This window comes from Cydia strobilella, chromosome 11, assembly GCF_947568885.1.
Source record: "Cydia strobilella chromosome 11, ilCydStro3.1, whole genome shotgun sequence".
Classification (NCBI taxonomy): Eukaryota; Metazoa; Arthropoda; class Insecta; order Lepidoptera; family Tortricidae; genus Cydia; species Cydia strobilella.
Genome location: NC_086051.1, coordinates 10,692,085 through 10,716,871, shown reverse-complemented (window position 1 = coordinate 10,716,871; position 24,787 = coordinate 10,692,085). Strand labels below are relative to the sequence as shown.

Here is a 24,787-nt window from a genome sequence, read left to right as displayed (position 1 = left end):
TAATAAATCAACTAGTTATGATCGATAATCTTATCTAAGGATTGTCACTCGTACTCGACAAGCAAACAGATCTCGCAAAGAGTCCTTCATCCGATAGTGGCCTATTATAGAACCGCGCGAACGACGTAGACGCCGCGGTCCAGCCTGCGGTGCGGCGGATAGTGATAGTGTCGACGCTGGCGCCGGCGTGGCGCGCACTGTGCGGTGTGCGCGGTACACTGTAATGTCAATGCCACTTTTCGACAAAACATTTTTAATCCATCTGCTGATGGTCTGAGAAGTTGCAGGTCTATGTGGAGGTTTGTATGTCAATAACAAATTTCCTATACTATCAACTCTCTTATTTTTTGTTACTAAAATATAATCTCTAAAAGTTGTAGCAGGGCATATAGACACATTGTCTTTAAAATATGGAAGGAAGAGAACGGGTTGTTTTCTTCCGGCAGCTGATGTTTTAATTATGTCAGTAATTCCAATTTTGACACCGTTTGTGGAAATAACAATATTTTCGATTTTTATAAGCACTAATGTTTGAACCCTATGCGCTGTGCATATGGCCATTAATGTCACTAATTTTTTCGACAGTTTTTCCAGGCTTATACTTGTATTGGGATACCAGTGAGAGACACGATTTAAAACGACCCGAGGGTCTCATGTATGGTTATACTTGGGGCCGTTCGATCTTTGTTTGTACGCACCTTTGAGTAGGCGTTTTACGCAATCGTCCGAACCGACATTGTCTCCCAATAACAAAGATAAGGCTGAACGGTGACTATTCAGTGTGCCGTATGCACAATTTTTGTTAAATTGTTCTGTTAAAAAATAAAAATATTGACGATTTTGGGGGATTTAAAATTTCAATAGAATTAACGGTGCAAAATTGCCACCAGAGCTAATATGTAACTTCGTATTGTTGTATTGTTTTGTCGGAGAGTGATGCCAACATCAGTGTTATAGCCTCTGGCGGAGAGCCTCTTCGACTGAAGGACTGTTGCAGAGCTTCGCGACCCCCAGGGTAAGCCCCTTGTGTAGGGGATGGCAGTCCCTGTAATGGGAATGCAGCAAGTTTTTATTCGGATTGCGAAACATTATCTCCGAAATGGCCAATAAGGAAACACTATGATTCTATTTGGTTGATCGTCTAAGATCTTTCTAAGGCATTTTAAGATTAACGAAAAAAGGGGGAAAGTCATGAAAATATTTTTCACCCCCGTTAATCGTAAATGCGTCAACCGCTATCGCATCTGGGTCGGGTTTCCATGAAACGAAATTTTTGCAATTGGCATTGAAACGAGAAGCGAATAAATCTATTGTTGGTTTACCAAAACGTTGTACTATAGATTCAGACGCTTTGTCTGACAGTTCCCATTCGGTATCAGGGTTAACTATTTTGCTAGACTAGATCCGCAATCTTTTCTTTTGTATTTATATAATATGATGCGAAGATTAATATATTTCGCTTGTCGCACCATTGCCAAAATGTACAAGACACATCGTTTAGGTGTGGAAACTGTATGCCCCCATGCGGTTCATATAACTTATGGCGGTCGTGCTATCAACTCGCAACAAAATTCAAAGCTCTTTAATCCAAGGTAAACCGCCAGCAATTCCAAATAATTGATATGAGAATCCCGTTCCGAAGATTTCCACGTGCCGTTAACCTTACTATTTTTTTTTTTTTTTTTTCAAACGGCACTCCAACCTGAGTTGGGTGTGTCACTGTAAATTTCGAGTTGAAAACTGGGATATCTCATGTAATTATTTGATGTATAAACATCTAATATGGAACTAGAGGGTTTCATTTTGGCGTCAAAATTATCGTTATTTTCTAATAACTCGAAATATTTTAGCCTTTTTAAGGTTTTTGTATAAACCCAACCGTATTTTACAGCGGAACAGGCTGACACTAAAACTCCGATGAGTTTTGAACACTACCATTCGAGATGGTACATTTAGACAGACCTAGAAATTTACGAACCAATTGTGCGATTTTATTTCGTTTATCCTTATCGTTTAGGTAAGGCCATGGTAAAATTGTGGGTGTGAAAGTTAAACCCTAAAAATTTACAAGTGTGTTCTGGATGTAAGGAACCCTTATCGTAATTTATAACATATCCTAAACATTGCAATAGCTTTAAGGTTTCTTTAACATTATATAAGACATTCTTGAAAGGTATTTCCTATGCACAGAATGTTGTCCAAATAAATGACAGATTTGAGACCTCGAGATCTCAAATTAGATAACACTTTTTTCATTAATGTTTATAGATATAAGCAGATATGGTTTTGTCGAATCTATTGTGGCTAAAAAACCATTTTTAGGAATGAGTTTTGAGGCCGCCTTTTAAATTTAGGATAAAACGCTTTCCTCGGTTAGGTTTTAGGGTAAGAAAAACCTTATAGATATGTATTGGTTTTTGACTTTAGGGCACTCAGATATGGCTCCTAAATCTAACAGTTTTTGTATAGCTAATTTCATATCAGCTATTTCACTTTGTTCAAGCGTGTTTGATAGAACAAATATTTGTTTTACCTCCGAGTTAAATAGCCATATCTGACCCAATCTAAAACCATGTCGTTTTAGCCAACAGTAATAAAAATGATCGGCCGGCATGTACCTGCGTTACGGTGCCTGGGCACGTGTCTTGGCCGGTTGTGGAGCTGGAAACGTCCGCCTGGTGTAATTCGTCTGCCTGCGAGCACCTCTCCGCCCCCCCCTGTTCGAAGCATAACGAGGGGGCGCTGACCAGTTTCCCGAGTACGAAGCTCGACTTGTCGACGGCTGTGCCGGCGCAGGTTTCTTAGGGGACGTTTTCTTGAGTTGGAGACCTTGTTTTTCAATGGTCTTCGCTGCCTTAATGTTTTCGGACAATTTATTACCAAATAGGGTGTCATCACGTTCTGTGTCTTGAATAACTTGCAAGAACGTCTTATCGAGACTAGGTGTGATGAGTTTTATGCGGCTCTGAGTAGATGACGCATGGAGGTCATACAGAATACGGCAGCCGTTGCTGAGGTGTTTCATAGCTTCGATTCCGTTGGTATCGACACATTTAATTAGAATATCCATGGCCCTGTTGACGGCAGCGATCCCGTGGCCGAGTTGTTGCTGCGTTGCAGCCAGATTTTTGTCTCGGTTCCGGACCATATCGGGTACGGCTGCTGAAATCTCCACGTTTAATTTTGGTGCTTGTAACAATCGACAGTTGTCGGGAACCAAATAGCCTTTTTGGATTTTATCTTTGGCTTCATTGGTCATACCTTTTTTTTGAGTAACGGTAACCAAAGTTTGGATAAATTATCGTGGATTTTTTCGGCATACTCGGGGGTATCCTCGGTCGATTCCCCGAGAGCCAGCAGCATATCCGGGTCGAGCTCGGATTGAGCTGACGACATGGGCAATTCTGCCTGATTTTCAGGTACAGGAACCCCGTTATTATGGTCCGGCATCGGCACATCACTATTATGTTCCGGTATTACGGGATCGATGTTTGGTTGTGGTTCCTGTATAATAGGATCATGAGCCGGTATGGAACCATCTACATTTTGTTCCATTACAACCTCTAAAACAAAAGAGAAGTGATTATTACATTTTATGAAAAATATTTTCTCTTGGGGGTAGGTTGAGAAAATATTTGTGTCGCAGAGTAACGCGCATCTACTGAAGACTGCGCGCATTGTTCTGCTTGTTAACATCGTTGGAGACTCGCAGTCAACCCCGATGGTTATATGATCATAGTTAGAGACTCGCAGTCAATCCCTATGTCGGCTCATTTTAATCACTTCTCAACACCAAATAATAAAACAAACAACTTACCTTCATCTTCCGATGAAGACGAATCATAAATTATCCGGTATCGTCTTTTATGATCTTCAAGACGTTTAATTTTTTCACGGTAATATTTTAACTTGTCTTTAGCTGTGCGCTTCGACATTTCTGTAGGTAATAATGTCGTAGCCGAGAAGCTAAAGGGCGCGTGCGCTCGTCGCCGTGCACGAAAAAAGAATGAGCAACTATGAGGGTGGAACGAACGGGAAGGGTAGGGAAATGAATGAATGAACTAAAAATCAGTTCAATAGTCAATTGACTGTCTCTTAATATAGTGCAAAAGTCGCCTGTAGGTTTAAAGGACTACCTGGTAAATGTAATATCTGAAGAATGAAACGAACGAAATATAATTGGGCATACTAGAACCTTCAGCCGCATGAGCCACAATATTGCTAGGTACAGGTTCCTTCTGCTCTGACTTCTCATGGCTGCCTTCACGCTGTTTGCTGTGGATCTTTTCCCCTTCACTGACTCGGCTTGGCTGCGCTGAAGGTGGATGCTCGCTGTCCAGATGCAACAGGGAGTGGTGACGACGGCCGCAGCGCCTACATGATGTATCTCGCTTACACTGTGTTGCAGAATGCTTTACTCCGAAGCAATTGAAGCACAACGCCTTATTTTTGACAAAGTCCCGCCGTTGTTGTACGGAGTCCTGGCTAAACCGCTTACATTGATACAACAAGTGAGCCTCTGCACAGCATGGACAGGACACTGATGGTGCTGATGTAGTAACGCTGAACACTTTAGGTCGATCTGTTTCTTTTGGTTTTATTTCTCTCTTGTTACTTGGCTCTAGGAACTCTAATGCTCTGAATCTGGATTCCAGGAACGTTGAAAATTCACTAAAGGTTGGTAGTGTGTCTGCATTCTCACTGATCTTGTGTTCCCATAGTTTCCGGGATTCCTGGTCAAGCTTCTGTATGATCAGGTGGATAATAATGAGATCCCAGGTTGAAATGTCAATATTCATGTTGGTGAGAGCACTTAAACATTCATTTGTTGTATCTAATATTTGTTTGATTCCATAAGAAGATGCTGCGGATAAGGTCTTTTGACTTGTTAATCGGTTGAGTATGCATGATGAGATGTAGCGAGTGTTGCTGTACCTTTTCTTTAATAAGGTCCAACATTGTTCATAATTTGCATCAGTTATGGGTGTGTGTCGTATTAATTGCTCTGCCTCACCTGTCAGATGACCTTTCAAATAATGGAGCTTTTGCACAGGTGCTAAACTTTGGTTGTTATTGATCACAGATTCGAATAAGTCATGAAAAGTAGGCCACTCTGCATACTTGCCGGAAAACACTGGGATAATAATTCTTGGTAGTTTCACTGCACTGGATACATTGGATTCATTTTGCGGATTATTGTGTGAGTGAACTGTGGGTGTTAACATTGTCGGCAAGTTTGATTGGGGTTTGATTTTGTCCAAGGCCTCTTTTAATTGACATTTATATTCGATGTATTTTTCTTCTACTCTGTCATAACTCTCACTTGTGAAATAAGTAATGTTGAGATCTTCGGATTGTAACAAAATAGCTTGATGGTTGTTCTCGAACGATTTCCAGTAGCCATCTAACAGTTCTAACCTCGTTTCTAAATATGTACTGGTGATCCGCGCCTTGGGCGATTTTTTGAGGTTAGAAGCGGCCTTGTCTATCTTCTCTTCTGTATTTTGTTGTAACTTTATGAAAGAGTCGACTTCCATTGTGATCTTGGTGAACTTTCACTGATTTTATTAAAATCCGGTTCGAAGGACCATGTCCGACCTCGTGGGCCGGCACAATTTATTGGATTCAAAAAATGATACAAAACTGGTTCAACGTGCAAACATGGAGATTTTATTGAGAATAGCCATTTTGTTTTCTTTTTTTTTTTTTATCTAAACCGAGCTGTTTGAGGTATCAATAAAAACTTGAAACAATACATATAACGCTCAAACAGTACATGTTGCCAATGTTAAAAAAATACCATTTTGGTAGTATTTATATCAATAACTACTAAAATTAAATACCTTCTTATATTATTTAAGTGCTATATTCAGAGTGCGGTTCTGATATCTTTTACGTAATTTGTAAATAGTTATAATGTCAATATTATTAACTGATTTAACCAAGCATGTGCACAACACAAAAAATACATTAATTTTAATATGGTAGACATTGTAGTAACTTTGAATATTAATTGGTATCCCCAACTTGATAAAGAAATTTTCAAAATACATGAATGGCGGCGCTCAAGATTTATTTGCGAAATAAAGTATAAAATGGGTAAAAGATGTTGTGTGAAAGGTTGCAGAAGTGAAAGTTTTGTTGATTGTGGTATATCTTTTCACAGGTAAGCCTCAACTATTAAAGTTTACGATAAAAATACAAAAAAACATTGTCAAACTCATTAGGGTGACTATGATGTCGGCACGATGTGAATCGGCCTTACAGAGTTCTTATTACCTACGTACTTACTTAATGTAAAAATAAGTTTACCTAAATAAGTATATCTTTATTTCGGCATGTTTAATTATTTGGTTCATAGATAGATAGATAAATGATTTATTTGTGCACGTAATGAGAGCTATATAATTGCCAAAATTTAAATCCAAAATCCTTAAATATTACAGACACATTTATACATAATATTCTATATAGGTTGAACACACATTTCCATCAGTACACAAAGGCGGCAAATTAAAAAAAAATGGTGCAATTAACTGCGATGACGCTTAAAGAATAGCTGAAGTGTGCAAAAGAGAAGCCATTACGTATATGAACATACCATGAGTGCGAAAGAGGCAGACTACAAATGAAAAAAACGTGACCATTTTTAGGGTTCCGTACCCAAAGGGTAAAAACGGGACCCTATCACTAAGACTCCGCTGTCCGTCTGTCAGTCTGTCTGTCATCAGTAACAGCTTTTATAACGACTAAATTAAGTAAGGTTTTGTGAAGCGTTTTACAGAGGAGAAAAAAACTATATCCATTCTCTCTGACTTCCTATGCATAAATGAAAAAAGATCTTGGCCAAACTATACATTCCAACTTATCCTAATATCCCACATACATATGACTTATGGTCACCCTAATTAGAAAGAGATGCAACCGCCCACTTTGACTTCTCATGTGGACACACTTTTTGGCCCGTGTACTCCATCCGGTTTATTAAAATCTAAATCCGTGGTGTTATTATACATTTAGAACACTTATTTATGCAGTGTAATAACCCAAATCATTAGTTTAGCCCTATTAGGAAAAAAATCTCAGTATTGAACGTTAATAAGTAATAAGAATAACAAAACCTTTTTTGTACTTATTCAGTTTATATACAAATTAATTGTTAACACCCTGATACTCTTGCATTTTATTTTCATTATTGCTATTATTGTTTTTGTTCTTGTTTGCATAAATAGCTCTGTTTTACTCTGTAGAAACTTTATGAAACATGATGTTAAAATATTTTCATTAAGGGAACTGTAAGTTTAGCTTTAAGAAAATTTCCAGTGTTATGTATAACTATAAAAGACTGTTTGTTTCTTAAATAAATAAATAAATAAAATAAAAAAACTTCATGTTAAGATAACACCTATGACAATTATTATCATAGTATTTGAAACTTGTTGACTGGACGCGACTCAAAATGGAAAGTCAGTTTTTGGCACTTAGGTTCGTTTTTTACAAATACCCCATTACCGAATTTTTTAAGAAGAGGTATATGAAAGTAGCAATAAGAAAAAATACATTTTTCCCCTCACTAGCTCAGAAAGTTGTCGTTTATCCTTCAATACAAGCGGGGAAAAACGCGTTTTATCCACTAGTGGGGAAAGTAATTTGACCTTGGATGGAGCGTGTTTAAGTAGCTTGACAGATAACAAAACGTAAAACGCTCATGATAATGGTTCGTTCGATATTAATTATCATTAAATAAGTGGTTTGAGAATCTAATAAAAAATACCAAATTTAGCTTTATTTAATGATTTTAAGTCATAAACCTTAAAATTCCATAAGAAACTTTTTTTTTTTATAATGATGTTAAATATAATTCTGAACGCACAAGGTGAGTCGATGCAATTTCAAAACGCATCGTTGACATTTCATACATCAGAAATGTCAACATTGTCCACAATTTTTTTACTTAAAACCTTTTCTTACCGATTCGCGTGCAAATACACAAATTCCAGAGTTTTCTGTTATAATATCGTAAAGAAATGAGTGATTCCAGTGATGAAGATGATCTAACGCCTGTGGATGTTGCACTTTCCTCGCTATAGTGAGGTGAAAAGTTTTGTGTTACACACGGGCGCAAATGTATTTTACTTCTCGTGTGTTGAAACACTCGCTACGCTCAGGATTCTATTTTAGAACCACTCGCTTCGCTCGTGGTTCACCTATAGAATCCTTTCGCTTGCTCGTGTTTCAATTCTACACTCGCGGGTAAAATACAACTTTGCACCCTTGTATAACAAATAACTATTATGTAGGAGGTAAGACTTGAGACATTTAGGTACGTATATGATTTTAGTTTGCCTGTAGCCGCGAACGTAATGTGACGTTCAAAACGTCAGGCCAAAATGATAAAAGTGAGTGCATTCTATTAAATCCCGTTTCAGTATTAATTTTGGGACATTTCATTCTCGCCAGATCTCTGGCAGAATACCTACCGTGAAAACTAGTTTCACCTAGTGAAAATGCGTTTTCCCGAAAAGTCAAAACTAGTTTTCACCAATGTACTTTTGCAACAACTAGTTTTGAAAAATCCGAGTTACAACTAGTGAAAATGCAGTTTGGGAAACTAGTTTTACTCGTGAAAATGGGTTTTCACTGGGGTGTTACATAAAATCCGTTTTAACTAGGTAAAACGCCTTTTATAGTAGCACATACATTATTGCCATTAAACTGTGTTGTGCCATATTGCAAAAATGACCATTCATTTGTAATTTGTATAAGGTTCCTATCCGTCCATCACACAACCCTTATCCAGGTTTACTTGACAGTATAATTTGACTAATCAGATAGTGATTTGTCAGTCATAGTTAAAATTAGAAATCATCATGATCATCATCATCAATCATCAATAAATGTCACGAACAAATTTACTAAATGACTTAAATATGTGAAAAATCCCGTTCCAAATTTGAACTTATTTCTATTCGAATAAGGTTGTTTTTATTAAGGTAATTGGTCAACCATTGTAAAGTACAGAATTACTAAGTACCTACTGATTCCCTAAGTAATCTAAGATCAGGCTGCACTGGCTGCAGTCAAAAAACTAGTAAAGGTAAGGTTATCTTGATAATTTTCCCCGCGTCTTCATGCTCGTTTTAGTTGGTTATTGTCTGGTTAACTATAGTTTTCCCAAAAAATCCCAGGACAGAGGCGAATCTTTTTGTATGAAATTTGCAACTTTAAATGCATTTTTTATCGAAACTACTGCAGTCTAAAATTAAGTCAAAATCAGTCCATCGACTCAATTTTTTGCAAGCTTTCTAATGGTAGCCCACACGATTCTTACAAATAAAAAAATATTTGGTTACCCCTCTCAACCCCCTAAAATAAGAAATAAGCGCTTTTGACTTATTTACGATATTAGTGGTGGTAATTGCTATAACTGTTTCAAATTTTAGGTATCTACCTCAAACGCATTTAACTGATTTGCAAGACCGAAGTGATCCCATAAGTGTTCCGTTTGTCAGAACAAAGTTTTGCACGGAACACTAAAAATACGGGATAAAGGATAATGTTTACTCACATTGTGCGCAGGTTAAAAAGACGTATCGCGTTATGCATCGTGGACGAGGCGGGGCAGGCGATCGAGCCGGAGGCGCTGATCCCCCTCACGCTCGACGTCACGCGGCTCACGCTCATCGGCGACCCGCAGCAGCTGCCCGGCTACATCTGCTCACAGGTCACTATACGCGTCATACTCGTGAACGGGTGCTGTTTGTGAAGACCAGTCTGTTTAAGCTTACACGGGCTACGTGTTATGTTATAAGTACATATGTAACTTTACTTTTGGCATTAACGTGAGACACTTCATTCGTTCTTTTCTGTTTGTCTAATTTAATATCTTGTCTTTTAATTACTTAATATAAGAATTCCAGTCTTGGAGACCCTTTAAATCTAGGATAATTTAATAATATTTTTTTATTATAAGTATATATTTTATCTCAGACTTAAAGAATTATTACCTTAAAATATTTATCAGTACGGTTTTTACTCACTATTATTTTTTGTCGGTGAGACCGGAAGGAATGTCTCCACTAGGTTGTCGGAACACATACGCAGCGTAAAGAACATGGACACCAGGAACTCAGCGGTGGCAGAGCATGCGAACGATATAGGCGCGTCCCATTTCATTCGTTTCGATAAAGCGAGATTACTGGTACGGGAGAAATGTTTTGTGCCGCGTAAGATTCGCGAGGCGATTGAAATTGCACGCCGCCCTAATTTCAATCGGGACGGAGGCTGGATGTTGCCACCTGCATGGAAGCCTATAATACCTTAAGGTCAAGCGGCAAGTGTGTTGTGACGATCGCGGGGACATAGTGAGTGCAGTGTGCTTGACTTCGTTCGATACAGCCGCCCTACCAGACCTTCACTTGACGACTCCATCTGCGGACTGCCCCGCGCCCCCCGCCCCCGCCCCATCAGCGCGTGCGCAACGAGCGACGAGGCGGGCGGCGCGGGCACCGGGCAGTGCACGACGTACAACCGCCGCGGACACTCGTGCCTGAGGATGGATTCCCAAAGAATCCGAAACATGTCGCCAAAAGCGACTAAAAATAATAGTGAGTAAAAACCGTACTGATAAATATTTTGAAATATGTCTCACGATAGTTTAAGGTGGTTCGACTAGGTTACCAAAAGCTTAAACCCCGCTAGATGGCGTCACTCGCAAATTTTCAGGTTTTATTTTTTTGTGGAATAGTGTTGGTATCTGTATACTTAAAAGTATGTTTAGCGCACTCTTTACATAAATATTGAACTATTATAATAAACATTGAATACTTCATTAGTGCAAAAAACACTTTTAAAGTCGACAGAGTGTTTCTGTCATGCTATTTCCTACTATTACTCACACATGCAAACAGTGTTTCCGTGATGCTTGTAGTAGACAATTTCATGCAGTGTAAGTATGCTGCAATGGCGTTGCGGTATGTTCGTGGAAATACGTGCAAGAGGATTCAGGTTCGAGACTGGTACGACAGGGGTACTTTTTTTTGTCCTTTTTGTGTTATCTTATGTTTCTTATACCTTTTATTCTTCGAATTCTTGTCCGATTCCGATATAACCGAAATATATTTCAGTGATATCGGAAACGGCTCTAACGATTTCGATGAAATTTGCTGTAAGGGGTTCGATCTAGCTAGGTCCTATCTCTGGGAAAACGAGCATTTTTGAGTTTTTACTTATGTTTTCTTTTTCTCCCAGATATTCAGTATTATTAATAAATTAGTTTATAACGTTTTATAAAAATATGTGACGTTTTGAACTAAAAGGTACCACATTGTCGGTTGTCGATTAGGTTGATTTCATTTTGAAGCTTTATGGAAATATGACAACAATAAGTAGGTACCCGTTTGGTTGAAAACGCCACATATATTGAAAACCTGACTTTCACAAATCTCACCTTTTTGGGTTCTTCCAACTCAGAAAGGATGGAGAATACTGACGATTCTTAGTAGCACTAGCCCAAGGAAGTCCAGGTTTGTAAGTGTTAGGTATCAGTTTTTTTTTAAAGGGCTAAATATAGTTCTACAAGTAAAGCAATCCCTTACTGCCCAGCCTCTATAGTATTTTTCAAACTGGGTACGATGATAGATTTCATCTCCATATAATTTATAACCTAATAATGCCAAATGTTGCAAAATTATATTGAATTGAGATCTATCATCGTACCCTTGCAGTTTGAAATAGTTATTTACGATACAAGTGCGGAAAAGAGAAAATTCGAAACGAGTGGCGACAGATTAAAACACGACCGCAGAGAGTGTTTTAAATCGACACGAGTTGCGAATTACCTATTCGCACGTGTATCGTACAACGTTTTACAGTACATATGGCCCTTTAAACTTTCGACATATGCATGAAAAGTGCTCTTTACGCACTAGGGCGAGAAAGTTGCACCATATGTACTGTAAAATACTTTTTAGTACATATGGTGCTACATATACGTTACCGCCCTAGTGCGGTAATTAGTACAATACGTGCATATGTCGAAAATGTAAAGGGCCATAATTATGTACTGTAAAACGTTGTACAATACACGTGCGAAAAGGTAATTCGCAACTCGTGTCGATTAAAACACTTCCTTCGGTCGTGTTTCAATTTATCGCCACTCGTTGCCAATTTCCTACTTTTCGCACTTGTATCGTAATGTACTAATAATAAAGTAGTAATTGTAAAATAAAATTAAAACTTTTTTTATATTTTTTTTTGGATTCAAGTAGGTACAGTGAGTAACAACATTGCATGGCCTTCTAATTATAACTATTATAGAAAACGGGATATTTATCATGTTTATTTATATTATTTATTTCTCGATATTTTGGCCGGTCTTGCAAGACCAGTCGTTGTGGAGATCCCTGGGGAGGCCTATGTCCAGCAGTGGATGTCTTGTTGGTGTAGATGGATTCACACAACAAATGAAATAACATTTTTTCATATTTGTTATCCGTAGTTGTCCCTGTACCTGAAAGAAAAATAATATCATGATAGCACAAAATCTCTAATGTTATAGGAAGAAAGATGATGCAACAATATGGATTCTAATAAAGTTATCATTTACTTACCTAGTAATAATTGTGTTTGGCATTCATAGACAAAATTCCATAATTTTCATCCCCAGGAAATGTTTTATTTTACTTTATTGCAGTGAGGATGTCCTGATTTTTTCTGGCTAATGAAGGAAAACATTTTATTTCCAAGAATGCCTCTTCATTTTGCACAATACCTAAAAAAAACCTAGAGTTAGTGACACATTGACTATTCGGCAACCAAAACAGTAATAATTACATTATATAGGTATTGTTCACTGCTTATATCTACCATTACGGAAGAAGTGAGAATTATTTTCTAAAAAGATCGGCACGAGAAAATTACAATGTACAATGAAGGAATGAAACTGTACCTACCTTACGAAACTTCACCATCATGAATTCCGCTTCAATTGAGTCTGAATTTTTCTGGATTTTCGCGGACCAGAACACCGATGATTTTTGTAACTTGATTTAGACGTTGCTATCATTTTCAATTTATACAAACAAATTGACACAATAAACATGACCCTATGTGTCAGTGTCAACACTGTCAAATAAAAATGCACTAAACATGACGGCACTGCAAATCCTGCCAGGTCGGCCAGGCAACGTCGCCAACGTCATAGAGTGGCAACGCCGCACGCAACGTATTTGTACACGACATTTGTGACACACATACGTAAAATTGATGAAAAAATTACGTTGATTTATGTATGATTTCTGTATGAAACAAAGTTTTTCTATTAATTTAGCGCAAACGAATATTCGAAAGTAGATAAATGAGCAAATATTTGTGTAGTAATAGTGTGTAGTGCCTTAATTAAAGCAGATTGAATTTTGTATGAAAATCGAACCACCTTAAGTGCAATTATTACCTTACCCAAAGGGTAAAAAAGGGACCCTAAAAAATTTGGCGTTCGAAACGCCAGGCCCTTTGGTGATCAAAACTTAATTTCGACTGTTTTATTACAGCGCGCGAAACGTCACGGTCTCGGCGAGAGCTTGTTCTCGCGTCTAGCGAGCAGCGCGGAGAGCTGGCCTCGGACGCCGGTCGTGCTGCTCGACACGCAGTACCGCATGCAGCGCGCCATCGCCGAGTACCCGGTGCGCACGTTCTACGCGGGCCGCGTGGCGTGCGCGCCCGTTCCGCGCCCGCCGCTGCCCGTGCTGCCCTACTCCATCCTCTCCGTGGCCAGCGGCGACAAGGGGCAGGGTGAGTCCTCTGCAACAAACATACTGAACATGCATACCCGGATTAATAAATAGTTATTTGTGCAACAAGAGAGGAAAGTTGGTTTTTCTTGCGAGGGACTCAAAAACACGAGATGTAAAATAAATTTGCTCTCGTGTTGCACACATAATTTTTCACCTCAGTAGTGAGAACATATTAAAGGTTAAAATGTATTTCGAATTACACATAATAAACAGAAAAAAAAGTAATATACGTACCATACCATACGATACGATACGATACGATACGATACCATACGAAACGATACGATACGATACCATACCATACCATACCAAACCATACCATACCATACCATACCAAACCATACCATACCACACCACACCATACCACACCACACCATACCATACCATACCAAACCATACCATACCAAACCATACCATACCAAACCATACCATACCAAACCATACCATACCATACCATATCATACCAAACCATACCATACCATACGATACCATATAATAGCTGTCACTGAAACATGGCTATCTGATTCAGTCGAGGAGTTGGTAGGACGCGACTGGAGCGTGATTCGACGAGATCGCGCCGACGGACAAAGAGGGGGCGGTGTCTTGGTTGCGGCGAGACCTGGGATTGCTCTGCAGCATTTACCTGACCTTGAAACAACGAGCGGAGAAGATTTGTGGGTCTCGTTTGTGGTGGAAAACACATTATTTTATCTGTGCGTGGTGTATATGCGTGGCGTGGCGTGGTGCGGGGGCCGCCGAAAGTGAGTACATGAGATTCTTCCACAAGATTGAATCAATCATTGAATCGATAGCCGGTGTCGTAATTATTGTTGGGGACTTAAATTTGAACCCTAAGCACACCTCTATTAGTACTTTAAGTTACTACTGTTATTTACCTACTGTTTGTGATTTGAAAGAGATGAATGAAGTTGCGAATATGTATGGCGGAGTGTTAGATGTAGTGCTGGTGCGTGGGCGTGAAGGTGGGGTCACTGTAACGGAAATTAAAGAGTGTGGACTAGTTCCGTATCCCGATGCGTACCATCCTCCGCTTGAGATCTCTGTTCCTTGTGTTGATGCCAAGAGTGATACTGCTAAGCTGCAACCAAGCAATGTTGACTCGAGACTCGATTGAACTACCCCAAAGGAAACTATACACTCCTTTACCAACTGATTTCTGAAGTGTCTTGGGAAGAAGTTCTTGAAAGTCGCGAAGTCAGCACTGCTTTGGTGCGCTTTTATAAGATAATATACAATATATTCGATATTTGTATACCTAGGAAATTCAGATCTGAGAAAGCGCGTACACGTTATCCAATATGGTTTACAGCCGATTTATTAAAGGATATTAGGCGTAAAGCTCATCTTCACCGTGAATGGAAGCGAACAGGTGACAGTGCGGTATATGACGACTTTTCTAGGCTAAGGGCAGCTGTAAAATCGAAAACCACAGTAGCCTATGATAATTATGTCCGTCGTATCCAAAGCAAGATAACTTCCGAACCTAGGGCATTTTGGCAACATGTGAGCAGTCTAAAATCTAAAGGAGGATTTGAATCGCAGGTCAATTATGAGGGAAAGATGCACGAAGGGGTTGAAGCAGCCCAGGCCTTCTCAAACTTTTTTTCAAGTGTTTTTCTTCCGTCTGAACCTCTCCTTGACCATGAAAACATTATCCGTAATGACTCAACATGTAATTCAAACTACATAAACGTAAATGTGATATCCCTTGGGGATCTAATAATTGGTATAGCTCATTTAAAACCTCAGAGCTCCCCTGGCCCTGATGGCATACCTGCATTTATTATCAAGGGGTGTAAGGAATGGCTAACTGGGCCACTACTTCATATTTTCAACTTGGTTCTTGGTTCTGGAGAGTACCCGAGTCAATGAAAGATTACACGAGTGCGTCCCATCCCAAAATCTAGTGAAACGTCAGAGGTCGAGAATTACCGCCCTATAGCCATTCTATCTTCAGTTGCAAAAGTGTTTGAGTCAATCATAAATAGACTTGTCGCTTCTCAAGTAAAACCTTACCTATGCGATTCTCAGCACGGTTTCAGGCCCAAGCGATCTGTTGAAACGAACCTATTAACTCTGGTTGACTCTCTGAGCATTTAAATAAGGGAATACAAGTTGACGTGCTGTACTTCGACTTTAAGAAGGCCTTCCATCGCGTGGATAACGACATACTGTTGAGCAAGCTATGTAGCGTTGGCTTCTCGCCGAAGCTGCTCCGGTTGTTTGCCAGTTATCTGCGGGATCGACGCAGTACGTGCAGCATGGATGCTACCACACACGTTCCGGAGTCAGTCAGGGTTCGATTTTAGGTCCGTTTCTATTTGGCTTAATGATAACTGACTTAGCTGCAGTCCCTACGTATGCCAGTTGTTTATTATATGCTGACGACCTAAAGCTCATGTATGGAGTGCAGCAATTGTCCGACTGTGTGTCTTTGCAGGAGGATATTGACCGCCTTCATCAGTGGAGCATTGACAACAAGCTCCTTTTTAACAAATCAAAGTGCTCCGTGATGACTTTTAGCCGTGCCAATAGTCCCTTATTCGCCCAATACCTGCTAGGTCCTGATCCCATAACTCGTGTCGAGTCTATACGTGACTTGGGTGTCATCCTCGACACGCAGCTCAACTTTCATGAGCACATGAAAGCGTTAGCTACTAATTGCTATCAGAGGTTAGGGTTTGTAGTTCGGAATGCGCGAGATTTTGATGACGTCAGGGCTATTAAATTAGTGTACACTGCGTTAGTTCGGAGTAAACTTGAAGCTGCCTCGGTCGTTTGGAGCCCGCATGAAGACAAGTACGTCCTGCGTCTGGAAAAAATCCAGAAAGCCTTTCTGCGGTTCTTATATAAGAAGATTCACGGGTATTACCCATATTTGTACCCATTAAAGTTCCTGCTTGGCATTTTAGGGTTTAATTCCTTGACTACTGCATGTAATGTCTTACGGGGGAGCTCAGACTGCCCTGAACTGGTTGCACAGCTCGTACGCCTGTTCGTTCCATCTATAACTAAGGCCCAATTTAATTTCCGACCGCGAAGTTGTCACCTATTAGCTGTGCCTAAAACGGGCACTATGTCTCATGGCAAATCACCACTTGCCCGCGCTCTACAATATATCAACGCGCTCCTCGCATCAGCACTGGAATGTGATGTATTTGCAAGTACTTGGATGGATCTGTGTAAAGAATGTATGAAGTACTGTGAGGCGATGGATAAGCGTGAATCATCTGTTTTGTATTAGTTCTTCTTTCTTACATTTGTTCTGTTGTCCTTTCTAGACTGTATCATGTACCTAGTTTGTATAAATACTTTCTATTATACATTTCTCAGTGTATTAGTTCGCTGTAATGCTGTGTAAATTTTTTGAATTAATAAAATAAAATAAAATACCATACCAAACCATGCCATACCATACCATACCATACCATACCATACCATACCATACTATACCATACCATACCATACCATACCAAACCATACCATACCATACCATACCATACCAAACCATACCATACCATACCATAATACCATACCATATCATACCATACCATACCATACCATAAAAAAAAATGTAATAAAAGTATGAAGTGGCAGTTCATGGCCTTCATTAAATTAAAAAGCTACTTTGTTTCACACCCTGGAGTGAGGAAAATCGCACTTTCCTTCGCAGAACTGATCGAATCAGAAACACGGAACTGCGCTCCAGAACTCGAATTGTAGATGTAGGTGTCAAGACCGCTAAGCTTAAGTGGGACTGGGCGGGACATGTCTGTCGCATGCACCCTCTGAAAGGTGGGCCAAAATGGTTACCGAGTGCGACCTACGGAACACCATCGATGGTGCAGGCCGGGGTTCAGGCAGACCGAAAAGGAGATAGCGGGACGACTTGGACGCATTTTATCCGTATTGGCGGGAAAGTAAAACGACAGGGTTGAGTGGAGGTAAGGAGGGGGGAGGCCTTTGCCCAGCAATGGGACACTAAACTATTCGGTCTTAAGTTATGGTTTCGTTCACTAACATAAATATTTCTAAAATTGGAGAATTCTACTGCCGATAGCTCTTTTTTTTTAAATGTCGTCCCCTAACCTAATCGTTATATTATCCAGGTGCATCAGGCAGCAACGACATGGAGGCGTGGGGCGTGACGCGACTGGCCATCGCATTGCGCGAGGTAGCGCGGCGGCTTAACCTCAACATGGCCATCATTACTCCCTACAACGCGCACAAGGAGCTCATCAAGAGGAACCTCAAAGCACTGCAACAGGATCAGTAAGTATATTTGTATTATATTTACAAATGATTTGAACTCTGTACTGTCGTCCGCTACCCGTATCTAACTTTTATATTTGCTTTTAACCTAAACACTGTTTTTACCCTTAACACACTTTACTTTGCGGTGTTATTTACACTTTTAGTGTCCTCCTTTTCTTTTAAAAAGTTTTATACCAAATGCGCCAAAATGGCGATCCCTAAACGAGCTGGTCCGACGATGGTCGCAGTCAGAACCGTAGTAAAAATTAAACCCACCAAAAACATTTTCATGTAAAATAAACCATAAGGCTCGCAATGTCAAAAAGTTATAAGATCTCTTGTAGAGCAAAGTTTCTAACTCTACAAGCCCTAACTTCACAAACTCTACACCTTAGTTAAAATATGTGGTATAATAAAAAATAATACATTTTTACCCTTACGGTAGCGAAACGAAACGGTCAAGTCACATATTTTGACTTAGGTGTAGAGTTTGTGAAGTTAGGGCTTGTAGAGTTAGAAACTTAGAAGCTTGGCTCTACAAGAGATCTGATAACTTTTTGACATTGCGAGCCTTATGGTTTCGTCTTGGCAACATTTTACTTCTCTTCTGATTTTACTTCCTTTTTTATGTTGCTTATCTTATTTTTTATGTTTTATGTTTTTTATCTTGTATCGTACTGTTAAAAACTTGTAATTTACTGTTAAAAATTCTGAAATACGTATCTGGGGGCATCTTTTATACAATCTGCTTTTTACTAATTCCCCTTACAAACTTCAACACCTTTTCCCCCCTAACGCCCTTTTCCACCCTTACGAGGTGATTTTGGGGTTGAAAACTATTCTATATCCTTTCCCATAACAAAAGCTATCTATATATCAAATTTCAACTAAATCGGTTCAGCGGTTTTTGATTCCCTATACAAAATTCCACCCCCCTTTTGACCCTTTTTTTTTATCAAATCAATCAATCAATTAAACATTTATACAGCAAATAGGCCACAGGGGCACTTTTACGTGTCAATTTTTACAAACAATAAAATTAACCCAAAATTACAAAAAATAATTACATAACCTGTAGTAGTAGCCTGTAGTCTCCCACTGCTGGGCAAAGGCCTCTCCCTTTGATTTCCATGACTCCCGTTGTTGAGCTGTTTCCGGCCAGTTATTAGTGAAGGTGTCTAAGTCGTCCCGCCATCTCCGCCTGGGCCTGCCACGTCCGCGCTTCTTTTGCGGCATCCACTTGGTGGCTATACTAGCCCACCTATCCGGATGCATGCGGCAGACGTGACCTGCTTTCTCCCTTTTAGGGGCTAAAAATTTCAAGTTTTTGAATTTTTTGTTGTTTGTGTACTAAGACTATCTTACGTACCAAATTTCAGCTTCCTAGGATTTCAGGAAGTACCCTAAAGGTTTTGATGATCATCAGCAAGTCAGTGAGTCAGTGACGAAATCGGGGCTTTTTAGATATGAATAAAATCTAAAATATAACAGCTATGCAATTGAAATTTTTTATGCTTAATTAGTCCACTATTGACATCATATCCCGAGAATTTTGTTTATCTGGTATAATCCAAACCCAAGTTATGAGGGTTCAAAGCAACGACGAAGCGCTTCGAGAAAAGGTAGGTAGTGCCCTTGCGCTTCGCTTTGCTCGTTTTGGCGGGGACACTACAGATAAACATTATGAATCAAAAAACTGTAATAGATGTCATATATTAAAGAAAAAGTGACGAAGCCCTCCAGTGGTGAAGGCCGGATTCGAACCGGCGTCTTTAGCTATCGCGGCTAACGCCATGAACCCCTAGGCCACCCCGCCGCCGTTGTGGCGGGGTGGCCTAGGGGTTCATGGCGTTAGCCGCGATAGCTAAAGACGCCGGTTCGAATCCGGCCTTCACCACTGGAGGGCTTCGTCACTTTTTCTTTAATATATGACATCTATTACAGTTTTTAATTTATATATAGTAGTGTGACTATTTAAAAAACACAAATCAAAAATATTTAATAAAATAATTTGATTTGTTCCCAAACTTGTTCATTATGAATCAAATTCATTTATGAAGTGGCCACGCACTTTTGCAGCTGGGTGTACGTATACGCACGTTATAACATGAAACAGGAGAATCTAGCTTACGTGATTTAAAGAAAAACTAGTCATAACTAGTAATTTCCTCAGATCGGAACCAGTGGAGGTTAACACGGTGGACAGCTTCCAAGGGCAAGAGCGAGACATAATAATCGTGTCGCTAGCTCGCTCGCACGGCGTGGGCTTCCTAACGGACGCGGGTCGCCTCAACGTGATGCTGACGCGCGCCAGGCACGCGCTCGTCATCGCGCTCAACCCGCATGCTTTCATGGTGAGATTGTGTTTGTTTATATCAGTACAGGGGCCCGTTTATCAAAAGCAAAGAGAATATATAGGATAGAGAAGTACTGTCATAGTAAATTTTGTAGTCACAGTCAATTTACTACCATCTATCGACACACAATTTAATTTTTTTTTTTTAATGTATAATAATATATGGATGTAATTTTTTTTATTTGTATTTATAATTTTTATATGAGTTTGACCCACGTTCTTTCACGGATATGTGTTAAAATTGTTAAATAACAAACGAAACCGTTAACGCCCTCTGAACGAGAATAGGCCAAAGGTTGGTATTGGTGGTAGCGCCATCTGTGCGCGAATCAAATTTTCTTGATTTCCGCGGCACGTTTTTGCCTTAGACTTTATTCATCTTATACGGAGTTATATAGGTCTTTGATCAAAAGCTTGTAGCTCGTAATACAAGTGGAAGTCCCTTTCTAATAAAAGCTGTCAAAAAGGGACATCCACTTGTATTACAAGTTACAAGCTTTTGATAAACGGGCCCCTGGTAGTGGATACGGACTGGAGGAGAGCTCCCAAAACAAAGAGTCGTTAGCTCGCTCGAACGAAGTGGCCTTCCTGACACACGCTCGTCATCGCGCTCAAACCGCATGCTATCATGGTGAGATTGTGTTTGTTTGTTTATATTAAGACTGGTGGAGGTAACTACGTATATAGTAGACAGCGCTCAAGAGCGAGACCAGTGGCGTAACTAGGGGGGGGGGCAGAGTGGGCAAGTGCCCCGGGCGCCATCCAAGGGGGGGCGCCAAAATGGGCAAAAAGCAGCAGCAGGGAAACTTGTCAGTCGTCAGGGGGCGCAAATTTGGTGACTGCCCCGGGCGCCATATCCTCTAGCTACGCCCCTGAGCGAGACAGTCGTGTCGCTAACTCGCTTGCACGTCTCGGGGTTTCTAACTAACGCGGGCCGTCATGCTAAAATTGGTTTTCTTCTACTGCAAAGTAGTATAAATTTTACGCACATACAGAATTCTGACCGTCTAACAAAACTGATGAAGGACAACGTGGTCCTTCTCCGACGATACTAGAACTCTGCCTTAATGACTCGGCTCGGAGCAGTAATAACAGAGTGCGCCTAAACAATTGAGTAAAATATACTATGTATACTACTGGGCCAAATTGGATACAAGTGGCAAAGGACCGAGATACATGGAAGGCTTTGGAGGAGGCCTTCACCTGTGAAAACGGGGTTCTTGAATAATATTATATATATAGAACGCTTAAACAAATATGAAATAATGTAAAAAAAAGTTCAAGAAATAAAAGGCTTTTTATTTTTTTATTTTTTATTTATTATTACTACTGGCAAAGTAGTATATATTTTACTCAATTGCGATTTTCTATTAATTTTATAGTTATATTATTTTTGTCATTGCAGAGAAACGATCAGTGGCGTACTTTGGTCGAAGATGCGCAAAGGAGAGGACTTCTACGGCCGCTGCCGAACAAAATGTGCCAACCGCTCGCCCCGGGACAACCCGTCGAGGAAATCCTGCAGTACATAAACTAAGAGCTATTTTATATCCACATTTATATAACAGACAAGGGATAGATGATTAACCCTTGTTGAATTAAACTAAAACTGCCTTTTATATATCTGAAACGCTCGCATGAAAACTGACGGAGGAAAAAAATGATTTGGAACTTTTCAGCACTACTTTTTTTTAAATTACGCAGATGCAGGGTGCTTTACATCTCCACAGATTTAATATATACGCTAGACGACGCAAATACCACGATTTGTATTGAAACCAAGCGTGCCGACTTTTTCATACAAAATTTACGCATAATAAAATTTTAAAATTACTTATCTGTGATAGGAAATATTTGCTTGCCTTTGGGTGCTCGCAATTTTTGGGCTGTTGCAGTTAATTATCATGCAACGAAGCATTTTTTAAGTTTTCACGGATGTCCGGGTGCAACAACCGGCGGCGTGGACTGTAAAGAGCGACGGTCAACTTCGACGCTTGGTCGGGGTTCGGACACGCGAAGTAGATGCATTTGCGTCTTCTATGGTATATTTATTTCTGTGATTTTCTCTTTAGCATAGGCACAGCTTGTTTTTTTTTTTCAACGGAAAGATAACGTTGTTAGGTTAATTTTTTTTTCGCTAAACACATTTTAAATCTAACTCGCGTCATTTTTACGATTCAAACATTAATTTGAATCTGGTTGGTCATGCTCATGACACAATTTATAATTATTTCAAAACAAAGTTTACCAAAAACTGAAACCCATAATCCCCAATTATTAAACAGATCTTGTATGAATCTGATGTAATTGAATGTGTTAATGTAGGTTTCACTTTTTGTGTATACTGACTGTTAATATTTCGTCTTGTAGTCATTGCATTAATATAGCAAATTATTTAATTACGTTGGTTATGTCAATAGGTCGTTTTGCGACATGCAACAGTGTAAGATTTTGTATTTATTTTATGTGAAAAATAATAAAAAAATCTTCATGTATTTTGTAAAACGACCCACCGTCAGTATAATATAGCTTAATGCATCATTTGAATGTATTGCTGCTAGAATTATGCCATTTGCATCAGCAATAATCGATTTATGAGTTAGAATAATAATTAGTTAAAGCAGTTAAAATAGTAAAGAAACTGGTAATGGAGCCTAAACGTGAGCTTGCTTGCTTGATGAGTGATGAGCATGTTACTAGATTCTTATCGACCTCCATAAATACAATTATGCACAAACATACATTTATACAAAAACCTTTTAAAAAGGTAGGTGTAATGCAATACTTTATTATTTGTGCCATTTTCAACCAAAGGGTACTTATTGTCGCTTGTCAGTAAGGCGCTATTTCCATCTTCAATTAGAAATCAACCTTATCGACAAGCGACAATGTGGTACCTTTTGGTTGAAAACGTCACATTTTTTTTGAAAATAAAATATTACATTAAATCACGCCAACGTTTAACTAAAATAAAAACTTCCAATAGACTTCTCATTTACAATTTCTCTTTGTCTTGTATTGGAAGCAAAATACCGTTTTGAAGTATCTACAAAACATTTTTATTTAGGATTTATAGTTAGTGTTATGTCTACCACGTTTTCGCCTTATCCGCGTAAAATGCATGATTTAAAATTTTATATGATCAGTTGATCACCTTTAAGGAGGAAGGAATACCGAAGATTAATTACCAGTGAAGAGGAAGATTTACCTAATGTTTGGGAGCCATCATTACTAATCAATTAAAGGAAAGCAACGACAAAATATAAGCTCACTATGATGTGCCTTTAGGGGAACGTAGTTGGGTGAGAAAAAGGTACCGTTGACGGGTAGACTTAGACTCATTTATTAAATCATAATCAAGTGTTTTATACATCTCTAATCTACGGCGGTACAGACATTATCTTAATCCAATCAGCGCGTGCTCTAACCTATACTAAGTTATCGACACGCGCCGATAATATTTTGCTGACCGCCATAGTACTCCCCCTTTAGTCAACCGGTAGGGTTGACGACCAGGTCCTTCGCAGGAGCTGTCCTGAACAGGATACGATTATTGCCTACGATTACGATACGATTATTTCACTTCCACGACGTTATAGCTTCAATCACGGCTCCGCGACCGTGAACTTGAAAATGAATTGCTGCGGCATGTCTCGACGCGTGCTGCGTTGACAATAATTTCCTCGCGCGTGTCGCGTATTGTGCTTGCTTGCATTCTTGAGTGCGGCTTCAAAACAATTATAATATGTAGCTGGCATGACTTCATTTAATTAATTTGCAATTCGGCGTGAATTCCCTTGAATATATTCCTGATGCGTTGTGACAGTCCTCCCCGTTGCATCATTTCCTTAAACTTGTCGTTCTTGGAAGAAACGGAGACGTGCCTATGTCTTCTAATACGTCTGGGCGGACGTATGAAGTGCAGCCAGGGTGCTCAGAGCCAGCGTGGCGAGCGGAAATGCTCGAGCCAGGGTGGCGAGCGGAGAATCTCGAGCCATTGTGGCGAGCGGGGTGCTCGGAGCCGACAAGGCGAGCGTTGAGGGCGACGACTAGTAGTGGAGCGTTGAGTAGAGTAGTCGGGTCGCTAGGTTTGCTGCGTGCCACATCAGGATTAATCAGGATCCTCTTGCCATAAAGCGTTGGTGGATATCTGATGTCATGGTGAGGTCATGTCAGGCTCGTTGTAATTATCTCTTCTTCCTTCTGAAGATATTCTGTGATCCAAGAATCCGGAAACCGGAATATAATGGGAGTAGCCGCTTTTTTCCTGCGATGTTATTTGGTAGTGTCGGTGATGTCATTTGATGGAAGGTGGCGAAATCAAATTGAGACGAGATCACTTTGTCAGTCCTTCTCGACCAGC

At 39.7% G+C, this 24,787-nt stretch overlaps 3 protein-coding genes across 3 annotated transcripts in view; 1 reads left to right on the top strand and 2 right to left on the bottom strand.

Moving 5' to 3' along the window:
• The window catches only part of LOC134745105 (uncharacterized), a 49,493-nt gene extending 27,345 nt beyond the window's left edge, over positions 1-22,148 (top strand). Inside the window, exons 12-16 of the mRNA XM_063679046.1 lie at positions 9,580-9,724; positions 13,551-13,791; positions 17,924-18,086; positions 20,242-20,422; positions 21,830-22,148. Coding sequence (XP_063535116.1) covers positions 9,580-9,724; positions 13,551-13,791; positions 17,924-18,086; positions 20,242-20,422; positions 21,830-21,961 — 862 coding nt within the window. The 3' untranslated portion in view covers positions 21,962-22,148. The remainder of the gene's footprint in view (positions 1-9,579; positions 9,725-13,550; positions 13,792-17,923; positions 18,087-20,241; positions 20,423-21,829) is intronic.
• LOC134745570 (uncharacterized) lies at positions 886-3,259 on the bottom strand. The gene is made up of 2 exons (XM_063679645.1): positions 2,619-3,259; positions 886-1,045 (listed from the first exon to the last, which is right to left on the bottom strand). The coding sequence occupies exon 1, from the start codon at positions 3,257-3,259 to the stop codon at positions 2,624-2,626; it is 636 nt and encodes a 211-aa protein (XP_063535715.1). The 3' UTR covers positions 886-1,045; positions 2,619-2,623.
• Positions 3,256-4,181, bottom strand: LOC134745568 (uncharacterized). The gene is made up of 2 exons (XM_063679643.1): positions 3,818-4,181; positions 3,256-3,563 (listed from the first exon to the last, which is right to left on the bottom strand). Exons 1-2 carry the CDS (start codon positions 3,933-3,935, stop codon positions 3,256-3,258), a joined length of 426 nt encoding a protein of 141 aa, XP_063535713.1. The 5' UTR covers positions 3,936-4,181.
• Positions 22,149-24,787: the final 2,639 nt, after the last annotated feature.

Bases quoted from the DNA above. Each gene is read 5' to 3' on its own strand.
- LOC134745568 (XM_063679643.1), bottom strand. From the start codon at position 3,935: ATGTCGAAGCGCACAGCTAAAGACAAGTTAAAATATTACCGTGAAAAA. The intron at 3,564-3,817 runs GTAAGTTGTTTG...CTTTTGTTTTAG, and splicing joins GTCTTCATCGGAAGATGAAG to AGGTTGTAATGGAACAAAAT.
- LOC134745570 (XM_063679645.1), bottom strand. From the start codon at position 3,259: ATGACCAATGAAGCCAAAGATAAAATCCAAAAAGGCTATTTGGTTCCC.